Consider the following 25,652-nt stretch of genomic DNA (forward strand, 5'->3'; position numbering starts at 1 on the left):
GCCTTGCAAGACTTGCAAAGTTGGGGAGGGGGATCTTTGGAAGGGGGGGGGAGCTTTAAAAAACATTCAGTTCAAAATTGGAGTCAGACCAGGAGACACACGACAGGTGCCAGTCACCCCGCGCTGGTGGTGGGGTGTCGATGGAAAGATTGGGGGGGGGGGGGAAGAGCACAGATGGATTACAGAGTTTAAAAAAGGGAGATTGTGTGTGATTAAAAACATCCCTAATTCGTCCATGCATCAAACGAAACATTCTTACCTCCTCCACAGATGAAAATTCCTGCCCCACGGGGAGCTAGGTTCCTTCAGAGTCTTTGGGGCAAGCATCCCAACTGGGAGAGCGCCCCACCCCCCACCCCCCAAGGCACAAGGACACGGAGGGACTAGAAAAGATGTTGGGGCGTGGCGGGGGTAGGAAAAACAAAGGACCCGATGAAACAGAATTCCTGCCCCCCACAAGCACACACAGTGCAGCTTATGGGGGCAGCACCCCACTCTGTCCCGTCCCTATCCCCCACCAAATTATCTCAACAGCAAACATTCTACGAGGGGAGGTCTATGACAGGATCGCGGTCTTTCAAAAGGCAGAGTCTCTTCTATCCGCTGGAAGGTCCATCAGCCCGCCAGGCGGGGCAAATCTCAGTACGGCCCGCGAGCGGAAGGGCGGCCATTTTGTTGTAGGCCCCGAGCATCCTCCGCCGCTTTCGACAGGCGCTGAGAGGCCCGTTTAGCGGGAGGGGTGACTGTTCACGTGCACCGAGGGCCGCTTCCCACTCGGCTTCCGCCTCCCTCGCGCCAAGAGATGCCAAGAGACGCTCAGTCCATCTTGGAGAAGCCGCCGATGGTGACCTTCCGCTCCTGTCGGTTGGCCACCAGCTCCTGGAGGTGCAGGGCGCCGCCGCCGATGAAGCAGAAGGCGGGGCAGACGGGTCCCGAGCAGTCGATGCCGCACTCCCAGAGGCTGCGGAAGGAGACGGCGTCGAAGAATGTCACCTTGCCCCGCTCGTAGTCCAGGCAGATGCCCACGCGGGGAGGCAGCGGCACCGTGCAGTTGCCGGGGTCCCGCGAGGTCAGCGCCACGCCGTGCGAGAGGAGGATCTTGCCCATGCCGATGGTCAGGAAGGCAAAAGGCGGCGCTGTGTCCAGGGTGGTGTCCTCGGCGCCGCTGTCATGGCCGCTGTCGGGGTCGTACCTAAGCCACGGGAAACGAGGGGGCAGGCCACGGGGAGGAGGAGGAGGAGTTAGGCCTCAGAGCAACAAGCTCAGCAGCGCACGAGCGTAGGAAGCTGGCTCACACCACGGTCAAGGCCCCAGCCCCCTGGGAACCTCAGGGTCTTCCTTACCATGGGAGCTAGAGTCCAAGAACTACAGTTCCCATCAGCCCCCAGCCAGCCTGGGCCGAAAGATAAGCCTTCGCAAGAAGCGACTGACGGTTAATCATCACCATCATCGTTTAATTCTTATATGCTGCCCATCTGGCTAGGTTGCCAGCTCCCAACAAAATATAAAGGGACAAAGCCAACATTAAATAACTTCCCGAAAACAGGGTTGCCTTCAGGCGATTCTAAAAGCTGTACAGTTATTTATCTTCTTGAAGGAGCGTCTCCACCACCATCATTCAGCCCAGACACTGAGGTGCTCCTCCGAGGGCCTTATGGTGGTTCCCTCCCTGTGAGAAGTGAAGTTACCAGGAGCTAGGCAGAGGGTCTTCTCAGTAGTGGCACCCACCCTGTGGAACGCCCACCCATCAGATGTCAAGGAGATAAAGAACTATACAACTTTTAGAAGACACCTGAAGGCAGCCCTGTATAGGGAAGCTTTTAATGTTTGACGTTTTGCTGTGTTTTTATTATGCTGGAAGCCACCCAGAGTGGCTGGGGCAACCCAGTCAGATGGGTGTGGTACATTATTATTATTATTATTATTATTATTATTATTATTATTATTCCAACTGGAAGGGGCCTTAAGGATGATCTAGTCCAAACCCCTGCAATGCAGGAATATGCAGCTCTCCCATATGGGGATCCCACCTGAAACCTTGGCGTTATCAGCCTCACGCTCTAACCAGCTGAGCTATTGCAATATAGCAGTATTTATATTTATACCCTGATCAAGAAGCTGATCAATATTACAGTCAATATTCTAATCAATATTCCTTCTGCAATACAGTTTGGTGGAGGTTTTTCTGTATATACAGAATATATATATACAGGTGAAACTCGAAAAATATGTATATACAGGTGAAACTCGAAAAATTAGAATATTGTGGAAAGGTTCGTTTCTTTCAGTAATTCAACTTAAAAGGTGAAACTAATAGATGAGATTAGCTGATGAGAACCCCAACGTAACAATTTCAACTTTGGGGTTCTCATCAGCTGTACACCATGATCATCATAATTATAACAAGCAAAGGCTTGACATATCTCGCTTTGCATGTCATGAGTCTATCTCATATATTAAACTCCAGCAGCTAATGAAAACAATTGCTTACATAAATTGACTTTTCCATGATATTTTAATTTTTCGTGTTTCACCTGTATAAACTTTATGAAATTAAAAACAATTTCCTTGAGAAAACCTGCCCCTCTTCCTCCCTCCAGAACAGCCGCTGCTCACCTGGGGCTCACCACATCCTGGGGTACCTGGAACCACTCTTGCAGCTTGCTCTCCAGCCCGACGCCCACCTTGACCAGGTAGGAGCTGGGGTCCACGCAGCAGGCCCAATAGCTGCGCCCCTGGGTGACGGCCACGTCCCCAATCACGAGGTCGATTGACAGGTGGCAGCTGGTCATCAGCCGCTCTGCGGCAAAGAGCATGGGCAGACCCGGCACGCTCCGGACGGCCCGCTGGTCCTTGCTGATTGCCAGGCGCTCCCGGTTGAACCCCCACCGGTTGTCCAGGAAGAAGTTCAGCACTTGGGAGAAGGCGAAGGTGGGAGGCAGGCAGAAGGAAAAGGAGGAGAAAGAATCTTAACTAGGAAGAACCCGTCCCCCCCAAAAAAGCTGCTGAGGTGTAGAAAGTTTAGACAAATCAACACTTTAAACAGCCATGATTCTCCCCCAAATAACTCTGGGAACTGTGGTTTGTCAAGGGTGCAAAAAGCCATTAGGTGGTCCCTATTCCCCATCACAGAGCTATAATTCCTAGAATTCCCTAGAAAGAGGCACTGATTGTTAAAGCACCCTGGGAATTTGTAGTCTTGGTTCTCCTGAAAACTCGTAGCACCCTGAAAATATTAGAGTACCCGGGATACTTTTTGGCTTTGTAAAGTGGTCTGATGCTGCTTTAAACCTACACTGCATTCATTTATTCATTCGTTTTGTAAACATCATTTAAAAGGGACGCAGGTAGCGCTGTGGTCTAAACCACAGAGCCTAGGGCTTGCCGATCAGAAGGTTGGCGGTTCAAATCCCCGCGACAGGAGACTTCCGGTTTGGGCGCCATTCCAGCCAGTCGGGAGCGAAAAGCTCCGGTACTTTCGGGGGAAATGGGGTTACCGTACCCACGCTACGGGCCCCCTAAAGCCGTGGGAAGAGCGTCCCACGGACGGGCATTCTAGCGGGCTCCAAGACGTGCCGTCCCCGCTCCCGATCGACCCTCGTAAGGGGGGAAATCGGGCGAGCGAGGCTCCGGTACGGAGCTGAAGAAGCCATTGCACCCGAGGTACGAAGCAGCGATTTTGGCGGATTTGAGCGCCCAGCTCTTTCTTTATTGCTTTCATTTTATGGATCAATGGTCTCATTAAGACAGTAAAATTCATGTTAAATTGCTGTTTTACGGGTTGTTTTTAAAAGTCTGGAACGGATTAATCCTTTCTGCATTACTTTCTATGGGAAAGCGCGTCCTGGTTTTGGAACGGACTTCCAGAACGGATTAAGTTTGAGAACCAAGGTACCACTGTAAAATCTTTAAAAACAGCTTAAAACATTTTTTTCAAAAGTTTGAAACAGGCATGAATTAACCATTGGCGAAAGATGCATTCTTCTGCATGGTGGGATAGGAAAGTTTTCGGTAAGCTTTTCAAAGTTGGCACAGAAGGCGTCTGCCAAATCTCATGGGGCAGATAGTTCCACAGGACCAGAATGACAGCTCTAAAGGCTCTGTTTCTTGTTGTTGCCAACTTGGGGAAGGGCCGATGACGTGCCTGATCCCCAAGGTACGCTGGACCCAAAGAAACCAAAGAACCTTGAAGCTGGCTCAGTATTTCCAGGTAAACATGTCCAGGGCTGCCCTGGTTGTCAGAAAGACAGACTGCCTATATTTTTAGGAGGGTCTTACCGGGCGCCGGCGGCGTGTGCAGGTAGATGTCCTCGCTGTAGTCTCCAAACCCAGCCTTGTTGTACCCCTTGACCCGCAGGACGTAGACGCAGTCGGTGTCTAGGTACTCCACCATCGCGCTGGTTCCACGCACCTCCTCACGGCGCTGCCACAGCTTGAGCGCCTTCCCTTTGGGCTCGGCGCGCCGGAACTCCACCGTGTAGTGCCAGGCCGACGGCGAGTGCTGCGGCAGGCGCCAGCAGAGGAAGATCTGGTCGTAGGCGTAGGTGCGCTGCGTGTCGATCACGGGGGCCTCCGGCGCTGCGGTGGGGAAGAGAGAGAAAGAAGGAGGGAGAGGGGGCAAAGACAGGCGATGTCAGGCGCCGCCACGGACAACAGGCGATGGGCGCTCTGCACGGACCGACAGACAACCGGCTACAGGCTAAGGGGATTCCAGAAGGCGAAAAAACAGGGTGGGGAGGAGAGCTGTCGGGAAGACGGGGCAAGCTGCTGAGAGACTCCGGGGAGCAGAAAGAGGCTGAGTGCGAGAGTCGGGGAGCAGGGTGGGAAGGGGAAGGGGGAAGAAAAAGAGGAGGAGGAGGAGGAGAGGAAGAGTGGTGGCGTTGAGGCAGGAGGAGACAGACCATGGCTGGATAGACACAGAAGAGGAGAGAGCTGAGGCAATGTGGTGGCGGCCTTGAAAGGGCCAGGACGTGGATGGAGAGGGCTGGGGAGCCAGGTATGAGTCTTCTTCACTCCTTCCGTAGGACCCAAAAACGAAGAAAAGGGGATTGCTGCAAGTCCCTTTGAGTTGCTTTCAGTAAAAAATGAAAAGACATTTGGCCCGGACAGTGAGGTCCGGGGGCCTTTTGGCTGTTCTCTCACTGCAAGAAGTGAGGTTACAGGGAACCAGGCAGTGGGCCTTCTCGGTAATGGCGCCAGCCCTGCAGAACACCCTCCCATCAGATGTCAAGGAGATAAACATCTGTCTGACTTTTAGAAGACATCTGAAGGCAGTCCTGTTTAGGGAAGCTTTTAATGTTTGATGTTTTATTGTGTTTTTAATATTCTGTTGAAAGCCGCCCAGCATGGCTGGGGCAACCCTGTCAGATGGGTGGCATATAAATTATTATTATTATTATTATTATTATTATTATTATTATTATTATTATTATTATTATTATTATTACTACTATTACTACTACTACTACTTTGTTTCATGGGGGAAGGAGAAATGAACCCTTTTGGAAACAAAATATGCAACTTACACTGCAGTCCACCGCAGGAATTGGCTCCCACTGCATTCAGTAGGGCCTAGAAGGGCAACGTGAGTTAATTAACCTCACATCTTTTTTGATCAGTTTGTTGGTTAAATTGGAAAAAAGACTGTAATATTTTGCAGAAGTGGGAGGTGATTTTCAAAAACAAGATTCAGGGGGTCGTATCCAGTGTTAGGCTTCGTCAGAGAAGACCCATTGAAAAATGGGTGGATATGACATTTGTTTCAATGCGTGTAAAAATTCAGTTAGTGAAATATCACTAAAGGTTAGTAGAAACTGATTTATGTGTTTATTGAATTTTGATACTACTACCTTTGTTTTGCTTCATTATTTTTAATATAGAACCAAATTATTTGGAATATATGAATGTATTACTTGAATGTACTTTATGGGGTTTTTTTCTTTCTATGAAGAAATTCAAACATGGAATTTTTAATTTTTTTCCTTTATTTATTTTTCCTTTTCTTTTTCTTTCTGTATTTGATGTAATAAAGTTGATTTTAAAAAAATTCAGTTATGTAACCGAGACCTCTAAAATGAAAAGGGTGAAGAAAGAAAGCCAGAGAATTAAAAGGGTATTATCCATGTTTTTGTTTGGGCACCAGGGAGTACAGTTGCTTGTGAGTCCTGGCCCCTTCAACCCAGACCGCCAACGGTCAAAAAATCAAAAAGTATCTTCTTCTGAGAGCCCCACTTTGCTCTAGGTGGGCCCACCACAGAGTGTTCCAGGATTACCTCAGCCCTGTCCAGGCAAACCCTGGATCGACCTGATTCGGTTCAGAATCTGGGATTTGTTTTAACACTGGTACACAGCCCTACGCAACTTCCAGTTCTCCCCAACTGGGATTCCCAGCAACTGGTGTTTGGAGGCCTAATGCCTCCCTTCGATAATTCTGCTGTTGATGTCCCCCAGAACACAACAGGTCTCTGCAAACTACAGGAAATCTCTCCCTGATATGGAACGGTCTCCCTCGGGAGGTGGTGGATTGGAGGATTTTCCTTGCAGGATTTTAAGCAGGGTCGGACGGCCCTCTGTCATGGATGCTCTAACTGAGATTCCTGAATTGCAAGATGTTGGACTAGAGGACCCCTTGGGGTCCCTTCCAACTATACAATTCGATGATTTGGTGATATTTACACAGCTGAGGCAGCTCACCAACTCGCTCCTGGGATTCTGTCACCTCAGGCGACTGCCCGGCTTGCTTCCCATGAATAAGGGTGGCCCCCAGTTCAGACAGGACAGAAATGTGTAACCGAAAACCAGGGGTAGCCAACCCTCTAGAATTATGCTGCCCTGCAGCCCCATTGCCTCCGGGGCTGATGGGACTTAGAATCCAGCAACATTTGAAAGGGCTGAATTGTGGCCTGAACCCCTGAATTATACTATGGAGAGTTTTGCCAGAAGTCATAGAATCATAGAGTTGGAAGAGACCACAAGGGCCATCCAGTCCAACCCCTTGCCAAGCAGGAAACACCATCAAAGCATTCCTGACAGATGGCTGTCAAGCCTCCGCTTAAAGACCTCCAAAGAAGGAGACTCCACCACACTCCTTGGCAGCATATTCCACTGTCCAACAGCTCTCACTGTCAGGAAGTTCTTCCTAATGTTTAGGTGGAATCTTCTTTCTTGTAGTTTGAATCCATTGCCCCGTGTCCGCTTCTCTGGAGCAGCAGAAAACAACCTTTCTCCCTCCTCTATGTGGCATCCTTTTATATATTTGAACATGGCTATCATATCACCCCTTAACCTTCTCTTCTCCAGGCTAAACATACCCAGCTCCCTAAGCCATTCCTCATAAGGCATCGTTTCCAGGCCTTTGACCATTTTGGTTGCCCTCCTCTGGACACGTTCCAGCTTGTCAGTATCCTTCTTGAACTGTGGTGCCCAGAACTGGACACAGTATTCCAGGTGAGGTCTGACCAGAGCAGAATACAGTGGTACTATTACAGCCCTTGATCTAGATGCTATACTCCTATTGATGCAGCCCAGAATTGCATTGGCTTTTTAAGCTGCTGCATCACACTGTTGACTCATGTCAAGTTTATGGTCTACCAAGACTCCTAGATCCTTTTCACATGTACTGCTCTCAAGCCAGGTGTCACCCATCCTGTATTTGTGCCTTTCTTTCTTTCTTTTTTTTTTTTGCCCAAGTGTAGCACTTTACATTTCTCCCTGTTAAAATTCATCTTGTTTGCTTTGGCCCAGTTCTCTAATCTGTTAAAGTCAAGATGCTGGGAGAAAATCTTTTGAGTTTTAAAAGAGCAGGGAAGAAATAAATTTGGTGGGAGGAGGCAAGGAAGGGGCAGTGAAACACATGAGACCCCTAGAGCTCTATACCCCAAAGCAGCACCCATCTGCGTCATTCCTTTCGGAAGAAACTGAAACTATTTTGCCTTCCTATTTCGCCTTTGGATACAGCCGACAGCAAAACCTACGTCAGGATTCAGCGGTGAGCGAGAACCCTGCGCCCGAGAGGCCTTTTTTTTTTTTACTCTGCACACGCTCAGAGGTGCTTGGCCTGGCCAGAGCATCTCGAGGAACCGAATCTAAACCACACAGGGGGACGGGCGGAGGGAGGATGCAGGCGAAGGATGCAGGATGGAGGCGCGAGGGTTGGCAATGGGGACGGAAGGAGGAGAAAGAGAAAAGTGAGAGAGAGTGTCAGGCGGCTCAGGGAGGACTGAGGTGGAGGGGGGGGTCGGCTGGGCGGGAGATGACTTGCCTCATTTTTTTACTTCGATGATGACTCAGCAGCAGCCAAAGCCTATAAACAAAGAGAGGTAAAGCAGGTCTGAGATGGGTCAACAGCCAGGCACGGGGCGGAATTGGGCTGCTTGGGGGGCGAGCACTGCGCCTGGAGTATCGGGTGGGCTATGGATCATGGGATGCAGGGGTCGCAGGTCGGGGAGGGTGAGATGTAGCTGACCGGGGCCAGGAATCCCAGGGTGCGGTCCAGAGGCGATGTGAGAAACAGGGTGGCGGGGGAAATCAAACACCCACCCGGCCCACCTTGGGTCTGGAGGGGGATGCGTGAAGTGGGGATGGGGTGAAACGGAATGGGAGTTGGGGGGGAAACAGCCCCCATACTTACCCTCCGCGCCCAAGGGCCGTGATCTCTCAGATCGACGCCACACAAGCTACCTTCCCTCGGAGGATCACAACGCAGGCCAAGCCCCACTGTTAGGGGGCGGCCCGAGGGCTCCTGGGAGGGGGTCACCCCTCACAGGCCCCAGGCAAGGAGGAATTCGCTTGTCCTGCTATGATCAAAAACAAAATCCTGGGAGCTGCTCTGCGCCCGCGGCGGATCCTTCGGCAAACCCGGACAAGGTGAGGATTTCCTCCGGCAGAAATGGCACCAGCACAGAACGCGAGGGGAAGGGAAGGGTGCCACGACCCTGCTGCCCCATCCCTTTGAGGCCCGCTTCCTACCACGCCGAAGCCCCCTCGGCCGCCGCACGTCCTGTACGTACCTTTGATGAAGGTGAGGTCTGTGAGTAGCTTCAGCTCTCGGCTGACATCCACCTGGAAGTGGCTGAAGGACGAGCTGGCTGCCGGGCGGAAGACCTGGAGGGAGTCAGTCGCCCGGACGATCCTGCCGGTGGGGTGGGGTGGGGGGTTTGGCGGAAGGAAAGAGGGGGTCAGGCAAAGAGGAACAGTTTCCCAAGGCAGATCCGAGGCCTACTGTGCTCCCCCCAGCCTCGGGTCCTCTGGGTGCTGTGCGCTACGATTCCCATCACCCTGACCCATTGATTGCCCACGCTGGGGGTGATGGGAGACGAAGGCCAACAGAGCCCAGAGGGCGAAGGTCGGGGAGGCTGAACCGCGGTGGAGATACACACTTCTCTTCAATATATCTGTACTATTCTCATCAGTTGTGATCAGGGTTCATTCAGACGTGGGGAATATTTGATTAGTTTTCCTGACTACAATGTCTTTTTTAATGTTCACTTTGCGCTCCAGTACCTGTTGCGTTACGGAACCACGGCTTTTTGACCGATGTACTGGCATGTTGGCCTGAATTTTTATTCACACCACTGGGCGCACCGCAGCATGAAACAACAAAAGACACTGAGCAACGTTGCTATCCCTCAACACACAACAACCCTCTCGTTCCACACATGCCTGCTTCTGTTATTCCCCCATTAAAGGCATTAAAAACTGCATTCCAGCCTCGATTTTCCTACTCATATTGAAATACTGCCCCTCAATGAGGCCAAACTTTCATCAGTAAAACACCACACGCCCACGTTCCACACTGCTTCACACATTAAACGCTCGCTTCAGCCTGAGACTCAGGAAACGCTGTGACAGGAAATGAGGCCGTCATCGGGGGTAGCAACGGAACTGACGATTCACCGTGTTAGAGAAAAAACTAAAAATTTCAATTTCTTCTCCCGTTCGATTCACAAAATGCTTAGGGGTATGCGTACCCCTGCGTCCCCCCCAGAAAAAAGAACTGGCATAATGAAGGAACACCGACCCGCCGTAACGAATCCCTCAAAAGCTGACACTTGTTGCTCGGTTTTTCTACCAGAGCTAACTGCCAAACTTTCCAACACCACATGGCGGCGGGTGCTCCTTCCAGAAACTTCCAGCGCTAGGTTTCTCACCTAGCTGCCGACAATAACTGACCAGTAAGACGTTAGGAAATGCACGTTTGTGTCACCTGCCAAGAAAAAGCTGAGGGAAGCAAGCTCCCGGGGATTTAGCTCTCTCCTGTTACGGCACCAACTTCCCCGGGAGCCATTTTAAATCTGTTGCGTCTACACGAACACACACCTGTTATGCAGCTGCTTGGCAGCCTGGACAAAGCAGGGTTGGTCCGTCTCCTTGAGCACCTCCTGGGTGTAGCCCACCATGCCCGAGTTCTCCATCATGGCGCGGTGCTCGTGCAGCTGCGCCCGCAGGTTGGAGACGCGGTCCTGCCGGCACTCCTCGATGGCGTTGAGCAGCGACGACTGCTTCTCCTCCAAGAGGGCACTCAGCCCGCGCATCAGCCGTGCCACTTCCTCCTTGGCCTGGGCACCGTTCGCCTGCAGGGAGGCAAAACACGCGGGGACGTTCAGGGAGGAGGCAGGAGGGGATATACAGTGGTACCTCGGGTTACAAACACCTCGGGTTACAAACACTTCGGGTTACAGACTCCGCTAACCCGGAAGTAGTACCTCGGGTTAAGAACTTTACCTCAGGTTGAGAACAGAAATCGTGCGCTGGCAGCAGCTAATGGAGGCCCCATTAGCTAAAGTGGTACCTCAGGTTAAAAACGGTTTCAGGTTAAGAACGGACCTCCAGAACGAATTAAGTTCGTAACCAGAGGTACCACTGTATTGTTTATTACTATCCTTCCTAACTTGCGCTGTCAAGTTCCGTAACTTAGCAGAGTTTTGCATCCCCCTTTTAAACACACGACGGGTAGCTGGTTGCAGGCTCGTGTAAGCCTCTTACTATTAGGCTCCTGGTTAAGTTCCCTTATCCCCTTCATGGATCACTTCCTTGTTGTGGCAAAGGGGCTTGAATAACTGCAAGAGGTTATGAGCTATGCCATGCAGGGCCACCCAAGACGGACAGGTCATAGCCAAGAATTTAGACTAAATGTGATCCACCTGGTGAAGGAACTTGCAAACCACTCCAGTATTTTGCCAAGAAAACTCCACGGGCATAAAAAAGGAGAAGCTTTGAGAAGAAAGTGAGAGTTTCCAAGGCATGCTCTGGTTCATGGGGTCACGGAGATTCGAACATGACTAAGACGACTAAACAACAACAAGTTCCCCTTATATCCCTCTTAAAATAATAAACACGCCACAATCTTGTGTAAAGTCAATAAAAGAAGTTTGCTCACTGTGGATCCCTAAAGGCAGACCTAGTTACAAAGTATATACATGTGAATCTATCCCATATGGGGATAATCCCAGTGTCCTCTGTATCTAGCTAAAAAGCTGCTGCAATGACGGAGGAAGTCAAAGAGAGAGAGTGTGGCAGCGCGCCTTGTCCTTTTGTTACCTGGACAGGTGAGGTCACGCCCACCTCTAGTCACATGCAAAGGAAGTATGTCCCAGTCCAGGAGGAGACAGGAAGTTTCCGACTGGCTGGGCCAAATATTCCCCTGCATGTCCACTCTAGGAAAACAAGGAATGTTGTACTTGACTGCTACTTATGTATCACATCCCACAAAACAGAGGACAAAAAGTGGTGGCGGCGGCAGCTCTCTGGTTTGCAGTGGGGAGCCTGTGGCTCTGCTCCTCTTTCAGCTACTAGGAGGGACACCAAGGATCATCCAGGAATCCCAGCAGAAGAATCCCTGACAGATGGTCTTCCGGGCTCTCTTTAAAACCCTCCAACGGATAAGAGTCTGCCACCTTTCGAGCAAGTTCCACTGTCAAACAGCTCTCACCGTCAGAAGGTTATTCCTGGCGTTTAGTCAGAATCTCCTTTCTTGTCATTTGAATCCACTGGTTTTCGACCCTAAACCCGCCCCCCCCGCCCCCCGGGAGCAGCAGAAAACAAGCTTGCTCCATCTCCCATGCGATAAATTTTGTTGTTATTATTATGCAGTATAAACACCGACAACTGGGAAACACTGGCCTGCGAGCGCTCCAGTTGGAGAACAGCCTTTGCCAATGGTGTCATGGGCTTTGAAGACACTCGAACTCAGGGCGCAAGGGAGAAATGTGCTAAGAGGAAGGCACGCTTGGCAAACCCTCACCGTGATTAACTCCCGCCCGGAAACCTATGTCCCCACTGTGGAAGGAAGTGTGGATCCAGAATTGGCCTCCACGGTCACTCAGGGACTCACTTTTGAAAACCATGTTTATGGAACACAATCTTACTCGGCTACGAGTGATCGCCAAAGAAGAAGATTATTCATATGCTGCCCATTTGGCCGTGTTGCGCCAGCCACTCTGGGCGGCTCCCCACGAAACATTAAAAACACAGCAAAATATCAGACATTAAAAGTCTTCTAAATGTCATGTAGTTATTTATCTGCTTGCCATCTGACACGATCGCCTGAAGACAGGTAAGAATCTCTTTCTGAAACCCTTTAAAACATCTTTGGGATGAGGAAACTGGAATGACAGACAGCCCCGCTCCGTCCAAAGGGGGAAATGTGAAACAAGAACAACGAAAGCGAGAGCAATTTGTACCTCGGTGAGCCGCAGGGTCTCTTCCAGCTCACTGATTTGGGCCTGGACTGTGTCTTGGTTGCTCAGAATGTAAGTCAGGCTTTTGGTCAGTTTATCCTGGATGTGCAAGGGAAAAGGGATGGAGGAAAGAGAGGGCAAATGTGAGCAGCAAAGCATTTTGGTACACATCTGACACCAAGCTCTGGGGGATTTCCGATTCTGCCACCCCCACCCCCCACCCGATCCCTTGAGAGTCACCCACTCCCCCTTCCTCTGCCTCCCCCTGTCCCACATCCAACACACGCCACCGTTCCCCAATGATACAGACCCAAAATACGCTGCTCAAGATGTGGCAGAGACTCATACATTTGTGCCAAAGAGAACCAGAGTAGCAGTTAAGAGTGCTGAACTAGGACCTACAAGACCAAGGTTCAAATCCCCGCTATGTCAGAAAACTGACTGGGCAATATTGGGCTGTTTCATTGCCGGGATGTTTACTATGGAGGGAATGTCAAAAGGCGAAACGGGGGAAAGCAGCAAGAGGATTGGATATTGAATTAAACGGGGGTCTGCATGATACAGTGAATTTCTGTTTAATTATAATTTGCTGGTGTTTTGGAAGTCAAATTTACTGTGTACTGTTATATGCTAATAGATGAATGATTATCGCTTTATTCGATGTAAGTCATTCCATTTTAAAGTTTTATTGTAAATTTTTGTATTGGATCATATTATTTTAAGGTGTGCGATCTTAGTTGTTACATTTTGTTGCTGTAAACCGCCTTTGGTATAGCAATATAGAAAGGCGGTATACAAATTGTCGCAGATCCTTTGCATCCCGGTCATCATCTGTTTGATTTACTTCCATCTGCACGTCACTACAGGGCTTTATATACCAAAACGGCTAGGCACAGGAACAGTTTCTTCCCTTGCACCATTAAATTGTTAAATTCGTAGTTATGTAGCGGAAGGGGAGGCCAGTTATGGGTGGGGTTCCTTTGCTGTGTTATTGTATTGTGAGTGGAATAATGATGATGATGATGATGATGATGATGATGATGATGATAATTTATTATTTGTACCCCACCCATCTGGCTGGGTCCCCCCAGGCACTCTGGGCGGCATCCAACAGATATTATAATACATTTAAAATATCACAGGTTAAAAGCTTCCCTAAACAGGGAATAGTGTTGTATAATGTACGTTTATATTGCAATGTAGCCGAAGCTAAATTCCAAGTATGTTGTTACTTGGCCAATAAAATTATTACTATTATTATTCCTATTAAAAGTGGAAATGAAAAGAAAATGAAATGAAATACAGACCACCCCATCGGTCCGTTACAACCTAGGCTGCCCCAGATTCCACAATTTGGATGGAAAGGCCATACATACCTCAGGCTGTTTTACAAGCAGGAGGTCCCGGGTTCAACACACATAACTCTACACAGAGCTGGGGGAAAGACTCCAGGCCAGAAACCCTGGAGAGCTTCTGCCAGTCAGTGCGGGCAATACTGAGCTAGGTGGGCCAAAGCTTCGGCTCTGAATAAGGCAGCATCCGACGTCCCTACTGAACCCAGCCCTATGAGCATGGAAATCTTAAGTGCTTCCTAAGGGGAAGGCTATTGCAGAGTGGCAGAACACGGCATCTGCTTTGCCGAAGGTTGGAGGTTCGATTCCCAGCCTCTCCAGGTGTACCTGAGAGACTTGCTGCCCCAAATCCTGAAGAATGGCTGCCAGTCAGTGTGCGTAGTATAAGGCCCCTGTTTTAAAACCAGCCCTTTAACTCAGAACCATGAGAACTAGAATCCTGCTGCCATATTTAAGAGAAGGGTCATAGGTCAGCAGTGCAAGCACATTCAGGAAAGTACCAGGTTATTACTATGATGATGATGATGATGAATTGAATTTATATCCCGCCCTATATCCAGAGGTCTCAGGGCAGTTCACAGAATAAAATCAAAATATGAAACCACAAAATACATAATCAAAATAACAACAACAACCCAATAACACCCCCCTCAAAAAAAAACATTTTAAAAGGGCACAGGACCCTCACAGCATTTAAAGTAAGACAATCAACAAACCTGGACAGGAGCCTCTCGTTGGAAAGACCATAGTCTCAGAAATGTCTGTGGCAATATTTATCAGTGAGGCAACACTAAGCTACATGGACCGTTGGGTCTCACTCGCTATATGGCAACTTCCTTTTTTATTTTTAGATTTGCACTTCTAACAAAATTTTATCGATTTTCCCATTATTTTTTTAACATTCTCAATCAGATGTAATTAACCAAAGAAAAAACAGACACAAGATTCCCTCGCGTCCTTGGACCTCCCTCCACCTTCCCATGGGTTCCATGTTTAACATTCCCTGCTGCGTATTTTATTTATTCCATTTAACATTTTATATCTTAAGTCTCTGTTAACTCGCAAGTGTTATTTAGGTCCTGTTAAAGAGCTCAGCTGTTTACAGCGGTCTCCCAGGTATAAAATAAATTTCCTACAGTCTTTACCAAAAACCTTGGTCTTCCCGGTTTCTGATTTTTTCCAGTCATTTCCGCCATCTCAACACAATCCATCGGTTTAACTTGCCGTTCCTCTCTGGCGGGGACTTTTCCGTCTTTCCATCTCTGGGCCAGCAACTTCTCTACCTTCCTTTCTCAACTCAGCCGTTTTATCAGAACCGGGCGGGCGGACAGAGGTGGGGATGAAGGAAAACAGCTTAAATCCCACAAAAAGCCTCACCTTGAGGGCCTGGTAGGCGCTGAGGACGGGCGAGATCTTGTGGCCCGTGTGCGTCCGGCGAACACGGCACAGCTGACAGACCAGGCGCTGGCAGCTCTTGCAGTAATGCGTCACCTCCTCTCGGTGCTCCGGGCATGTCAGACCCTGCGCAGGACACAGGAGGAGGCAGGTAGGTCACGGTTTTACATTGTTCAAAGTCCCTGGCACTCACAGACACAAACACGTGATTTCAAAACTTTGTGGGGAGAGGGCTTTCCCTTTGAATTTGTTTCTGTTTCTTTAAGACAGGAAGCCTCAGACCCAGGGGCGCAAATGAACTGGAAAGCTCCCACAAAGTGCGCCTTAGTAGCTCTCTGTGAGGGGGAAAAGGTCTTCAGGAACAGGAAACAAGACCAAGGAAGATTCCTAAGAAAGGCCCCAGATTGGGAGAAATGTGGGGGGGAACTTCGTGCGAAAACAGGGACACACACCCCCAAGAGGCAGTGTGGTGCAGTGGTTAAAGTGCCAGACTAGGACCTGGGAGAGTCCAGGGTTCAAATCCTGACCTGGCCATGAAGCTCACTGGGTGGCCTTGGGCCAGTCACTGCCTCTCAGCCTAACCTACCTCACAGGGTTGTTGTGAGGAAGAAGGAGAACCATGGAATTCACCCTGGAGGAAATGCTGGGATATTATTATTATTATTATTATTATTATTATTATTATTATATACTGACCATTTGACTGGGTTGCCCCAGTCACTCTGGGCGGCTTCCGACATATATAAAAACATAATAAAACGTTACAAAAGGCTTCCCTACACAAGGTTGCCTTCAGATGTCTTCTAAAGCTCAGGTAGTTGTTTATTTCCTTGACATCTGCTGGGAGGGCGTTCCACAGGGCGGGCACCACCACCGAGAAGGCCCTCTGCCCAGTTCCCTGTAACCTCACTTCTCGCAGGGAGGAAACCGCCAGAAGGCCCTCGGAGCTGGACCTCAGTGTCCGGGCTGAACGATGGGGGTGGAGACGCTCCTTCAGGTATACAGGGCCGAAGTCATTTAGGGCTTTAAAGGTCAGCTCCAACACTCTGAATTGTGCTCAGAAACGTACTGGGAGCTAATGTAGATCCTTTAGGACTGGTATTATATGGCCCTGGTGGCCACTCCCAGTCACCAGCCTGGCAGCCACATTCTGGATTAGTTGCTGTTTCCAAGTCACTTTCAAATAAAAAGCAAAGTCTTCCTGCCTGGCCATCAGAGGAGTTGAAGGGAGCCCCTTACCAGGGGTGTAGCAAGGTAAACTGGTACCCAGGGGGCAAAAAAAAATTTGTCACACCCCCCCCCCCCCGGCATGGGAAGGTCAGGTGGTACTAAGTGCGGAAAATTTCTTGCCAACCCCCCCCTTGATTCCCCTCCCGCAAAAATGGTTTTACGTCATTTCATATTTTCTTACAAAGGAATAATAACAAGTAATAATAATAAAAAACTTTTATTTAGATCCCGCCCTCCCCGGCCAAAGTCGGGCTCAGGGTGCTAACATCAGATACATAACATTGGTATAAAAATCAAACAATGATTAAATTACCTCCTAAAAACATCTCAAAATCAAATTAAAGTCTAATTAGATGGCTTTCCACAGGGTTAGGGTTGGGAACAGTAAGTGTTCTCCGAACTGAAATCTCAGCCTTCACGACATAGGAAAACAGCCAAGTGAACAGCTATTTTGGTGGAAGAGGGTCAAGATATTAACCGATATGCATGAAATTTCATATATAGCTATATAATCCCTAGTATAGTAAGATAAGACCTTCGGAGCAGGCATTAAAAAAAATATTCAGAATTATTATTTTTTCAAAAAAAAAAATATTCATTGATAATTTATCACCCCCTCCATTATGGAACCCGGGGCGGCCCGCCCCCCTTGCTATGCCCCTGCCCCTTACCTTGGGCCGGAATGTGAGCGTGGGTGGGGTGGGCTCGTGCTGGGCTTTCTGGGTGCCCCACGGGTGGTAGAGCTTAAAGCACTCGTTGCAGAAGCTGGATTTGCACTCGGTGCAGCCCTTGGTGGCCTCCAGCTGCGGCGGCTTGCAGAACTGGCACATGATGGCGGCGCTGACGTTGATGGTGTGGCGGTAGCGCTCCACCACCCTCTCCAGCGTCAGGTTGCGGAAGAGGCTGCCCAGACCCCTCTCGCCCAGGTCCACATCCCTCTGGCACAGCGGGCAGGGGAAGAGCACGCTCTGGGGGTGCAAGAGGCCGCCTCGCTTGCGCCCCGGGTACGTGCCGAAACCTGGAAGCATAGGGACACCAAAGCACAAAGCAAGCTGATGTTACACACACACAGCAAAGGCTTCCCCAGAAGAGGCAGGACTCCCATCAGCCTCGGGGAAACTGGCCCATGGGGTTTGTAGTCCGGCAACATCCAGAGGGTCACAGGTTCCCCATCCTTGTCCTGGAATCATGTCCCAGCCAATCAGCTGTGGGGAACCTGGGAGCCCTCCCGGGTCTTGCTGGACTCCAGATCCCATCAACCACAGCAAGCATGGCCAGCAGTCAGAGGTGATGGGGATTGTAGTCCATCGACATCTGGAGGGTCACAGGTTCCCCACTTCTGCCCTTCACACGTGTCCCAGCCAATCAGGGATCCTATATTAAATGTGGTCAGGGACTGGCTTGGACACTGATGAGCGGCCACTGGGAGAAGTGGGGTTGGGAAAAGGGATCAGTGATCTGGGGGAGCCTGTAACAGCTAAGAGGTGAGTGTCAGAGGCAGGAAAAGCTGCAGGATTGGAAGGTGAAGAACAAGTGCAGGAGAAGAGAGAGAGATGGGTCAGGCTGGTGGACAGTCACAGGCTTCCACACCTTCTCTCCTGCCTCATCTCTATTACTCCACTGTCTCCCAGGACCAGAAGAGGACTGAAGCGGGAGGAGCAGAAGGCTAAAAGCAGGTGTAGTCTTCACCTGCTTGCGTTCAACTCGGATGGAGGAAATACACAAGCCGAGGTCAGGGACGGGGCCTCTCTGTTGCGGCAACAGACTCATCGTGTGAACACCCAGGAGTAGCTGAGAGACGTAAGACTGATGGACATCCCTTTTCTTTTGACAATAGTGAAATCCTTTCCTTGGACTTTCCTCATCTGACCGTGGCATGCACACTTGTAAAGCAGGTGTGGGGAAACTGTGGACCCCCCAGATCTTGCTGACAACCCAAAGCCATCCCCCCTCTTTCCACTTTCCTCCCACCCCAGTGCCAAATTTTAATTTGTAACATCCTCGGGGCAAGGACCTGCCATATTGCACTTGCAGCACGAACTGCAAACATTCCTACAGCCCAACCGCTTTTACCGTCAACCAGGTAAAGTTAAAGGTAAAGGAATCCTGGACGGTTAAGTCCAGTCAAAGGCGACTATGGGGTTGCGGTGCTCATCTCACTTTCAGGCCGAAGAAACCGCCATTTGTCTGCAGACAGCTTTCTGGGTCATGTGGCCAGCATGACTGAACCGCTTCTGGCACAACAGGACACTGTGACAGAAGCCAGAGCACACAGAAACGCCGTTTACCTTCCAGCCGCTGTGGTACCTATTTATCTACTTGCACTAGCATGCTTTCGAACTGCTAGGTTGGCAGGAGCTGGGACTGAGCAATGGTAGCTCACTCTGTCGCGGGGATTCGAACTGCCGACCATTTGATTGGCAAGCCCAAGAGGTTCAGTGGTTTAGACCACAATGCCACCCACATCCCATCTTCCACCAGGAGGGGGTGCCCTGGCCCTACATGTCCGTCCGCCCGCCTGCCAGCAGAGGGTGCTGCCACACCGCCCTCCTCCCCACCTGACTTGAGGAGTCGGTCCAGGCGCTCTGGCTTGGGGATGACCCGGCGGCCCAGACGAGGGCTCCGCGTGGCTGGCGTGGAGGCCGGCGAGGTGGGCTCGGAGGTGGGGTCCGGGCAGACGTAGCCCTGCTGCAGCAGGACCTCGGTGGCGCAGATGTGGCAGACATTGTGCATGCAGGGGAGCACCAGGGGCTGCTTGTACATCTCCTTGCACACTGGGCACAACAGCTCCCTCTCCATGTTCTTCATGCTGGTCTGGAAGGACGAGAAAGGAAGAGAAGGGAAAACAGGGTTCAAGAGAACAGAACTGTGATTCCCGCAAACAGAGTCTGGTTCTAGCTCAACACCAATATTATAACATTTCTCTCTCTCTATATATATATGTGTGTGTGTGTGTGTGTGTGTGTGTGTGTGTGCCATCCTTTGCATCCTTCTTTTAAATCAGTGGTGACAATGCAGGGGGTACCACCCCCTGGGGAGCAGTGGGACCCCCCATAGAAGGGCGCTAAGAGGTATGGGGGGCAACAACAGGGGGTGCTGAGGGTGTGAATGACTACCAGACTTTGAAAAGCTGGTATCGCTGGATCAATTTTGTTCCATTGCTTAAGGCTGAATAGTTTTAATTGTCTTTTGAATGCATGTTCGATTAATTTTGTTTTGATCTGATTTATTGCATGCCTATACGCCGCTTTTCATTCGAATGAATCCCAAAGCGGCTCCCAAACGGTGAATAGCAATAACACAACACCACAAACGCAGCATAAATCCTATAGAACAATTAACAAATCACCAGCCTAACTGTCGCAACCTATAAAACACCGTAAGCAAAGCAACAACTACAAAAACAAGCAGAGCATCGCAATGAAAGCAAAAGTCATCTCATACGATTAACGAACCAATAGGGCATTTATAATCTGTTTAACAAGAATTAACAACGCTGACAAAACAGCAACCCAAAAATAATAAACTAAGCGCTGTTAAGTTCACGCACTGCACACACCCTTTCTGTTCCTGTTTTGAATTTTATCGCGTTACTATCTTCCTTAGTGGGTCGTAATGCAAACCGCTATTCAAAGAATCGCAGAATTGCAGAGTTGGAAAGGGGCCACAGGGGTCATCTAGCCCAACCCCCTGCAATGAAGGAGGCTGCAGGAAGCTCGAACCCACAACTGTGAGATTAAGAGTCTCATGCTCTACCAACTGAGCTATCCTGACTGCTCTGAACAGTGCTTTCTGTAAGGGGCACTGAGGATGCGTTTATGTAACCAAGGCATAAACGAAAAGAGTTTGGGAACCACTGGCTTAAACGAAGGATGGGGAGGGGAGGAAATACAGGGCAAAATAATTAAAAATTAAAAATAATAATTAAAATTTAATAATAATAATAGTGGCTTTCTCCTCTTTGACACTCTCAAAGAGTTTGCCCACCGCTCGTGACCTCCCCTTGCAATCTGGAGCAGGGGTTGCAGTCTCACCTCTCCCTGGCCAATCACAAGGCAGTGTTGCATATCTGTCAACCTTTCCCCTTTTTTGTGGGAAATTCCTTTATTATAGCATTGGGGAACAGCAGGGAGGGTTGACAGCTATGCAGTGTTGTGCTGCCCGTAGGTAAAACAGACCAATGGTGTGCCTTAGAACACTTCCCAGAATCCTTTGCAACATGCTTTGCTCCATGGCCAGGGGAGGCAGCAGCTAAGGATCCTGGTTGCTAGTTGCAATTATACCCCACCCACCCACCCCGCTGCCCCCACCCACCCCAAAAAATACAGGCTCTGCCTTGAGATTTATATTCATCTCTTCAGGCTGTGAAGTCTGAAGTCGCTAAAATAGCATCGCCCACGCACAAGGTTTGTAAATGTACCCAGACCAAAAAAAGTTTAGTGGGGGGGGGGGAACCCTTGCTGGGGGCTGGGGTGCAGGGAATACAACCGCACAAGGACTGAGCATATTCACTGCGCCAACTAACTGTTGCGAAGGACAGGGAAGGGAACCAAAAAACAGAGAGGGAATGGAATGGAGCCTCTGCCTGGCTGGCTGGGATCCTGAACAAAAGTACAGTATTCCATACTGGCAAATTTTGTGGCATATCCCATCTGTATATTATGAGTATTGATATATCATATTTGTAGTAGTGGTGAGTATTCTGCATTTGCTGTCATGCATAGGGTGTGTCTCATTTGCATCCTCCCAGCGACCCTGCGGGGTAGGCAAAGCAGAAAGCAGATGATTGGCCTAAGTGCTTCCATTAAAGCTTTGGGGGTTGGATGCGGCTCAAAAAATTGCCAGCGTCCTGCCCACAGGTGCAATGGAGCCCTTGAGGTCTTTCCTTGGCACCCACAACTTAAGGCCTCTGACCACACACACACACACACACACACTGCCACCTTCAAAAGAGCATAGAGATGAAGGAGGAAGTTGCAAGAGTGGCACTCTTTCCCGCTTCCTCTTTCAACTCTATGTGCTTTCCAAGGCTCAGTTTAATTTACCGCTTCCGACTTTTAGCCGGATCCCTTCAAAATGGCTGCATTTTCTGTCTCTTGGCGGGTGCAGGAGCGAGATTTGGAGGACAACAGACCAGGAAGGGAGGCGACGGGCCCGTGATGTTCACTCAAAAATGCAAACGTGCCCACATGCCTTAAAAGGTTGCCGACCCCTCTAACCACTGCTCCGTGCTACCTCACTAATAATGCTTAGCTGTCCAGCTTCACGTGTGTTCAAAGGGCCTCATCAACCCCCCCCCCCCAAACTACCTTGTAAACCTGGCCACTATTTAATATCCCCATTTTGCAGATGCAGCTGCAGGAGTTGAGGCACAGAAATTTGCTTCGTTGAACTTGCGGGAGCAGCAGCGAGACCCGGGAACGTTTTGCAGTTCAGTTTTCCTTCAACCATTACACTGCAGTGTTTGTCCTCAGAAAATAACAAGAAGGCCTGGCCAGTGACCCATCTGGTCCAGTATCCTGTTCTCACAACGGCCGGCCAGATGCCTATGGGAAACCCTCAAGAAGGGTTCGAACACAAAAGAACTCTCCTTGCCTGTGTTCTGTGGAAAATGGGATTCAAAAACGTTACTGCGTCTGACCGTGGAACCCCCTAGGCATGTACAGAGGGCCGGTCTCACTCTTGAGGCACCCCAGCAAGATTGCATGTGTCATGAAAGGGGGAAGTGGCAGAAACAGGAGTACAGTATGAGCCAAGCTTTGAGACTACGTACAGCTCCTTCACTCCCACTCTAGATAATGTTACAAAATAAGGTGCCTTATACAGAGTCACACCACTGTTCCAACGAGCTCAGCACTGCCTGCACTGACTGGCAGCAGTTCTCCATGGTTTCGGACAGGGGAGATTCCCAGTCTTTCTTGACAATGCTAAGATCCTTGGTCAAGCTAAGGATCTTACCTGCTGTTTATTTGACCACCCAATGATTTACACTGTAATATGAATAAATTGCTGAAAAACCAAAGCGGTATAATAATCAATCCCTCTTCCTAGGGAACTCTGGGAATTGTAGCTCTGTGAAGGGAATTGGGGTCTCCTGACCACTCTCAGCACCCTTAACAAACTACAGCTCCCAGAATTCTTTGGGGGGAGCCATGACTTGCTGATCAGAAGGTTGGTGGTTTGAATCCCCGCGACGGGGTGAGCTCCCATTGTTCAGTCCCAGCTCCTGCCCACCTAGCAGTTCGAAAGCACATCAAAGTGCAAGTAGATAAATAGGTACCGCTCCAGCGGGAAGGTAAACGACGTTTCCGTGCACTGCTCTGGTTCGCCAGAAGCGGCTTTGTCATGCTGGCTACATGACCCGGAAGCTGTACGCCAGCTCCCTCGGCCAGTAAAGCCAGATGAGCGCCGCAACCCCAGAGTCGGACACGACTGGACCTAATTAATGGTCAGGGGTCCCTTTACCTTTACCTTTTAGATGTGGCCTATGTCTACTCAGATGTAAGCCCCACTAAATTCAAGGGGGTTTACTCACTGGTAAGTGGAAGCAAGACTGCGTCCTTAGTTATAAGGTGGTAGTTAATAGCAACACTGCAATGGTTAGGCCTGCCGTCCGTCCGGATTTATCCAGACATTACCGGGAAATGCAGCGCTTTGTCCTGGATTGTAGGCAAGTCAAATGTGGTCTTTCGGTGTTTTTGTAAAAAAAGAAAGCTCAAGAACTTTTGGGGTGTCCTGGTTTTTGCTTTTTGAAATATGGCACCCTTAGCATTGGTGAAGTCTTTTCTAAGGGTGGTAAGGTAGGGGTGATATCAATAATAGAAGCATGGTTTATTTTTATTTTTATTTTAAAAAGAAATCTATTCACACAGACATAAAATAGATCCCTTCCTAGAGTTTCTGAATGCAGGGCACTGTACTTAGTTACTTAATTCCATCAGGAGTTAATTTATGTTCTTACAAAATGCAGAGACATGACCATTAGCGAGAGAACCAGCACTCATTTCTGGGGACAAAGAGATTTCCCAAAGGTCAATAAACTATATGTGCAAGGGGCATAGCACCCACTGTGTGCATGCAGGCGGTCCTAGGTTCAATCCCTCACATCTCCAGGCAGGGCTGGGAATGCCCCCTGCCTGAAACTCCGCTGTGTCGACAATGCTGAGCTAGATGGCAAAAGGCTGTGCGTGAAACCCTGGAGAGCAGCTGCCGGTCAGTGTAGGCAATATAGAGCAAGGCAGTGCAGTGCTCCAAATCAGCCGCTCACGCCCACCCACCCACATTCCTCACTCCTGCAGCTCAGAGGCAGGGCCAGCCTGCTTTCTCCACCGCTGGGCACACAGGCTGGTGGGGGGATTAGGGAGAGAGAGACCCCGCCTCCCAGTTCTTACAGGCAGTTTGGCAGCCAGCCCAGTCTCTGCTGCGTCCCATTCAAGGGCACTCTTGTCCTTTGGCCAGGGAATGGGGTGGAGCGGGGGCTCTACTGCCCTGGAGGCACCCCCTGCCCCCAAGCTGCATTCCCTTCCGCTCCGGCTGCCCAGCGATACAAGGCACCCAGGGAAGAAGGTGGTCCAACATAAATAAATAAATAAACCAGCGTCTGATCTTTCGCCAAAGAAATCATTCATCTTGCCGGATGGCTTGCAGTTTCCCAGCCAAGGCTTCCCCACCTAGAGATCTGCCACCGCGGGGCCCCAAAGGCATTTCCCTCCCCTGCCATCCATCCCCAAGGGACGGGCACTCACCTTGCCCAGCGCCCGCCTGGATGCCATCTCTCTTGGCAAGCGAGAAGGGACACACACACACACACACACAAAGCAGGAGGGAGAAGGGGAGGGGTGGATGGATGGAGAAGGGCGGGGAGGGAGAGACACAGCAGAGGCAGACGCTGGACCAGGCAGGCCCTGGCAGCCAGCCTTGGGAGGAGGTTGCCATGGCGACGGAGGGATGTGCTCGGATGCTCACAGCATCCTTCACTTAGCCCTGAAGCTCGAGTCTGGGGGGGGGGAACTGATGGGAGCTTGTGGGGCTGGGGAGGGAATGGGAGCGTCTTGGCTAGTTGTCAACAGGGGAGGGGCAGCACCTATTTTATTTGCGGGGGAGGTCATATGGGGAGAGTGATTTCCAGGTTTTTTTGCGGGGGGGGGCGGCTCTTTTGATCCCAGTGGCAGCAACATGGATCCCTCATCATGCCGACGCACTAGGGAGACAATGGGATGCCCATACTAGATCTCTCTTCCTCACACCCCCCTCCCGCAAAGCATCCCTTCTCATGGCATATAGACAGTCACCCCCACATCGGCTGCACTAGATTGGGGTGTTTTTTCCCGCACACCTTTTTTTCTCCTCTCTCTCGCCCCCCCCCCCCGTTTTTCTATTCCCAGCGTTGCAAGCCCGCCCACCCCCCCCCCCCCCCCCCCGGTTCTCACGCTGATCCGGACGAGGGCATCCATGATCGACGTGAAGGAGTGGAGGTCCTCGCCCTCGGCCATGACTCCCGGGGGGGGACGGGGGGCTTCCGGCCTCCGCACCCCCGCGCCGCCCCGGCAGCGCTTTGCAAACGCCTCGGTCTATTGCGGCCGAGAGCCCGGGCGAGCCGTCGGGTGGGGAGGGAGGGAGGGAGGGGAGAGCGAGCAACGCGCATGCTCCTCCGGAGAGACTCGGCTCCGGGCGCCCCCCCCCCGCGCTTTGAAGTGATGGGAGGGCGTGTGTGTGTGTTTTGTTGGATTATTGTTAATAATAATTTTATTGCTTGTGCAGCAGATCCCACATGCAGAGCGCTTAGGGAGGAGGAGAAGCAGCCAAGGGGAGCGGGGTGCAGAAGGTTGATGGGGCCTGCCCCGCAGGAGCATCCAGCCGCCACATGCCATCCCAGGGTGTGGTCATTTGTTGAGCTGGTCGAAAGGCTTTGGTCCTGTTTTCCACAGTGTCACGGGCCAGGCTTTGGGTGGGAAAGGGTGCATCTGAGCGTAGGCAGAGTGCATTCCCTTAGCTTCTA

General features: G+C 50.4%; 1 protein-coding gene across 2 annotated transcripts; it reads right to left on the reverse strand.

The window, feature by feature from the left end:
- Positions 1-354: 354 nt before the first annotated feature.
- TRIM46 (tripartite motif containing 46) lies at positions 355-25,264 on the reverse strand. 2 transcript variants are annotated; one of them, XM_033174957.1, is made up of 10 exons: positions 25,084-25,264; positions 19,213-19,468; positions 17,326-17,672; positions 15,407-15,550; positions 12,681-12,776; positions 10,318-10,571; positions 9,009-9,130; positions 4,279-4,578; positions 2,617-2,914; positions 355-1,192 (listed from the first exon to the last, which is right to left on the reverse strand). In XM_033174957.1, the coding sequence occupies exons 1-10, from the start codon at positions 25,144-25,146 to the stop codon at positions 817-819; spliced, it is 2,256 nt and encodes a 751-aa protein (XP_033030848.1). In that variant the 5' UTR covers positions 25,147-25,264; the 3' UTR covers positions 355-816. The 2 variants fall into 2 exon arrangements, with proteins under 2 accessions (XP_033030848.1, XP_033030849.1); XM_033174958.1 differs by lacking the exon at positions 25,084-25,264 and adding an exon at positions 24,400-24,463.
- Between the last annotated feature and the right edge of the window lie 388 nt (positions 25,265-25,652).

The sequence above is a fragment of the Lacerta agilis genome, chromosome 17 (assembly GCF_009819535.1).
Source record: "Lacerta agilis isolate rLacAgi1 chromosome 17, rLacAgi1.pri, whole genome shotgun sequence".
Lineage (NCBI taxonomy): Eukaryota > Metazoa > Chordata > Lepidosauria > Squamata > Lacertidae > Lacerta > Lacerta agilis.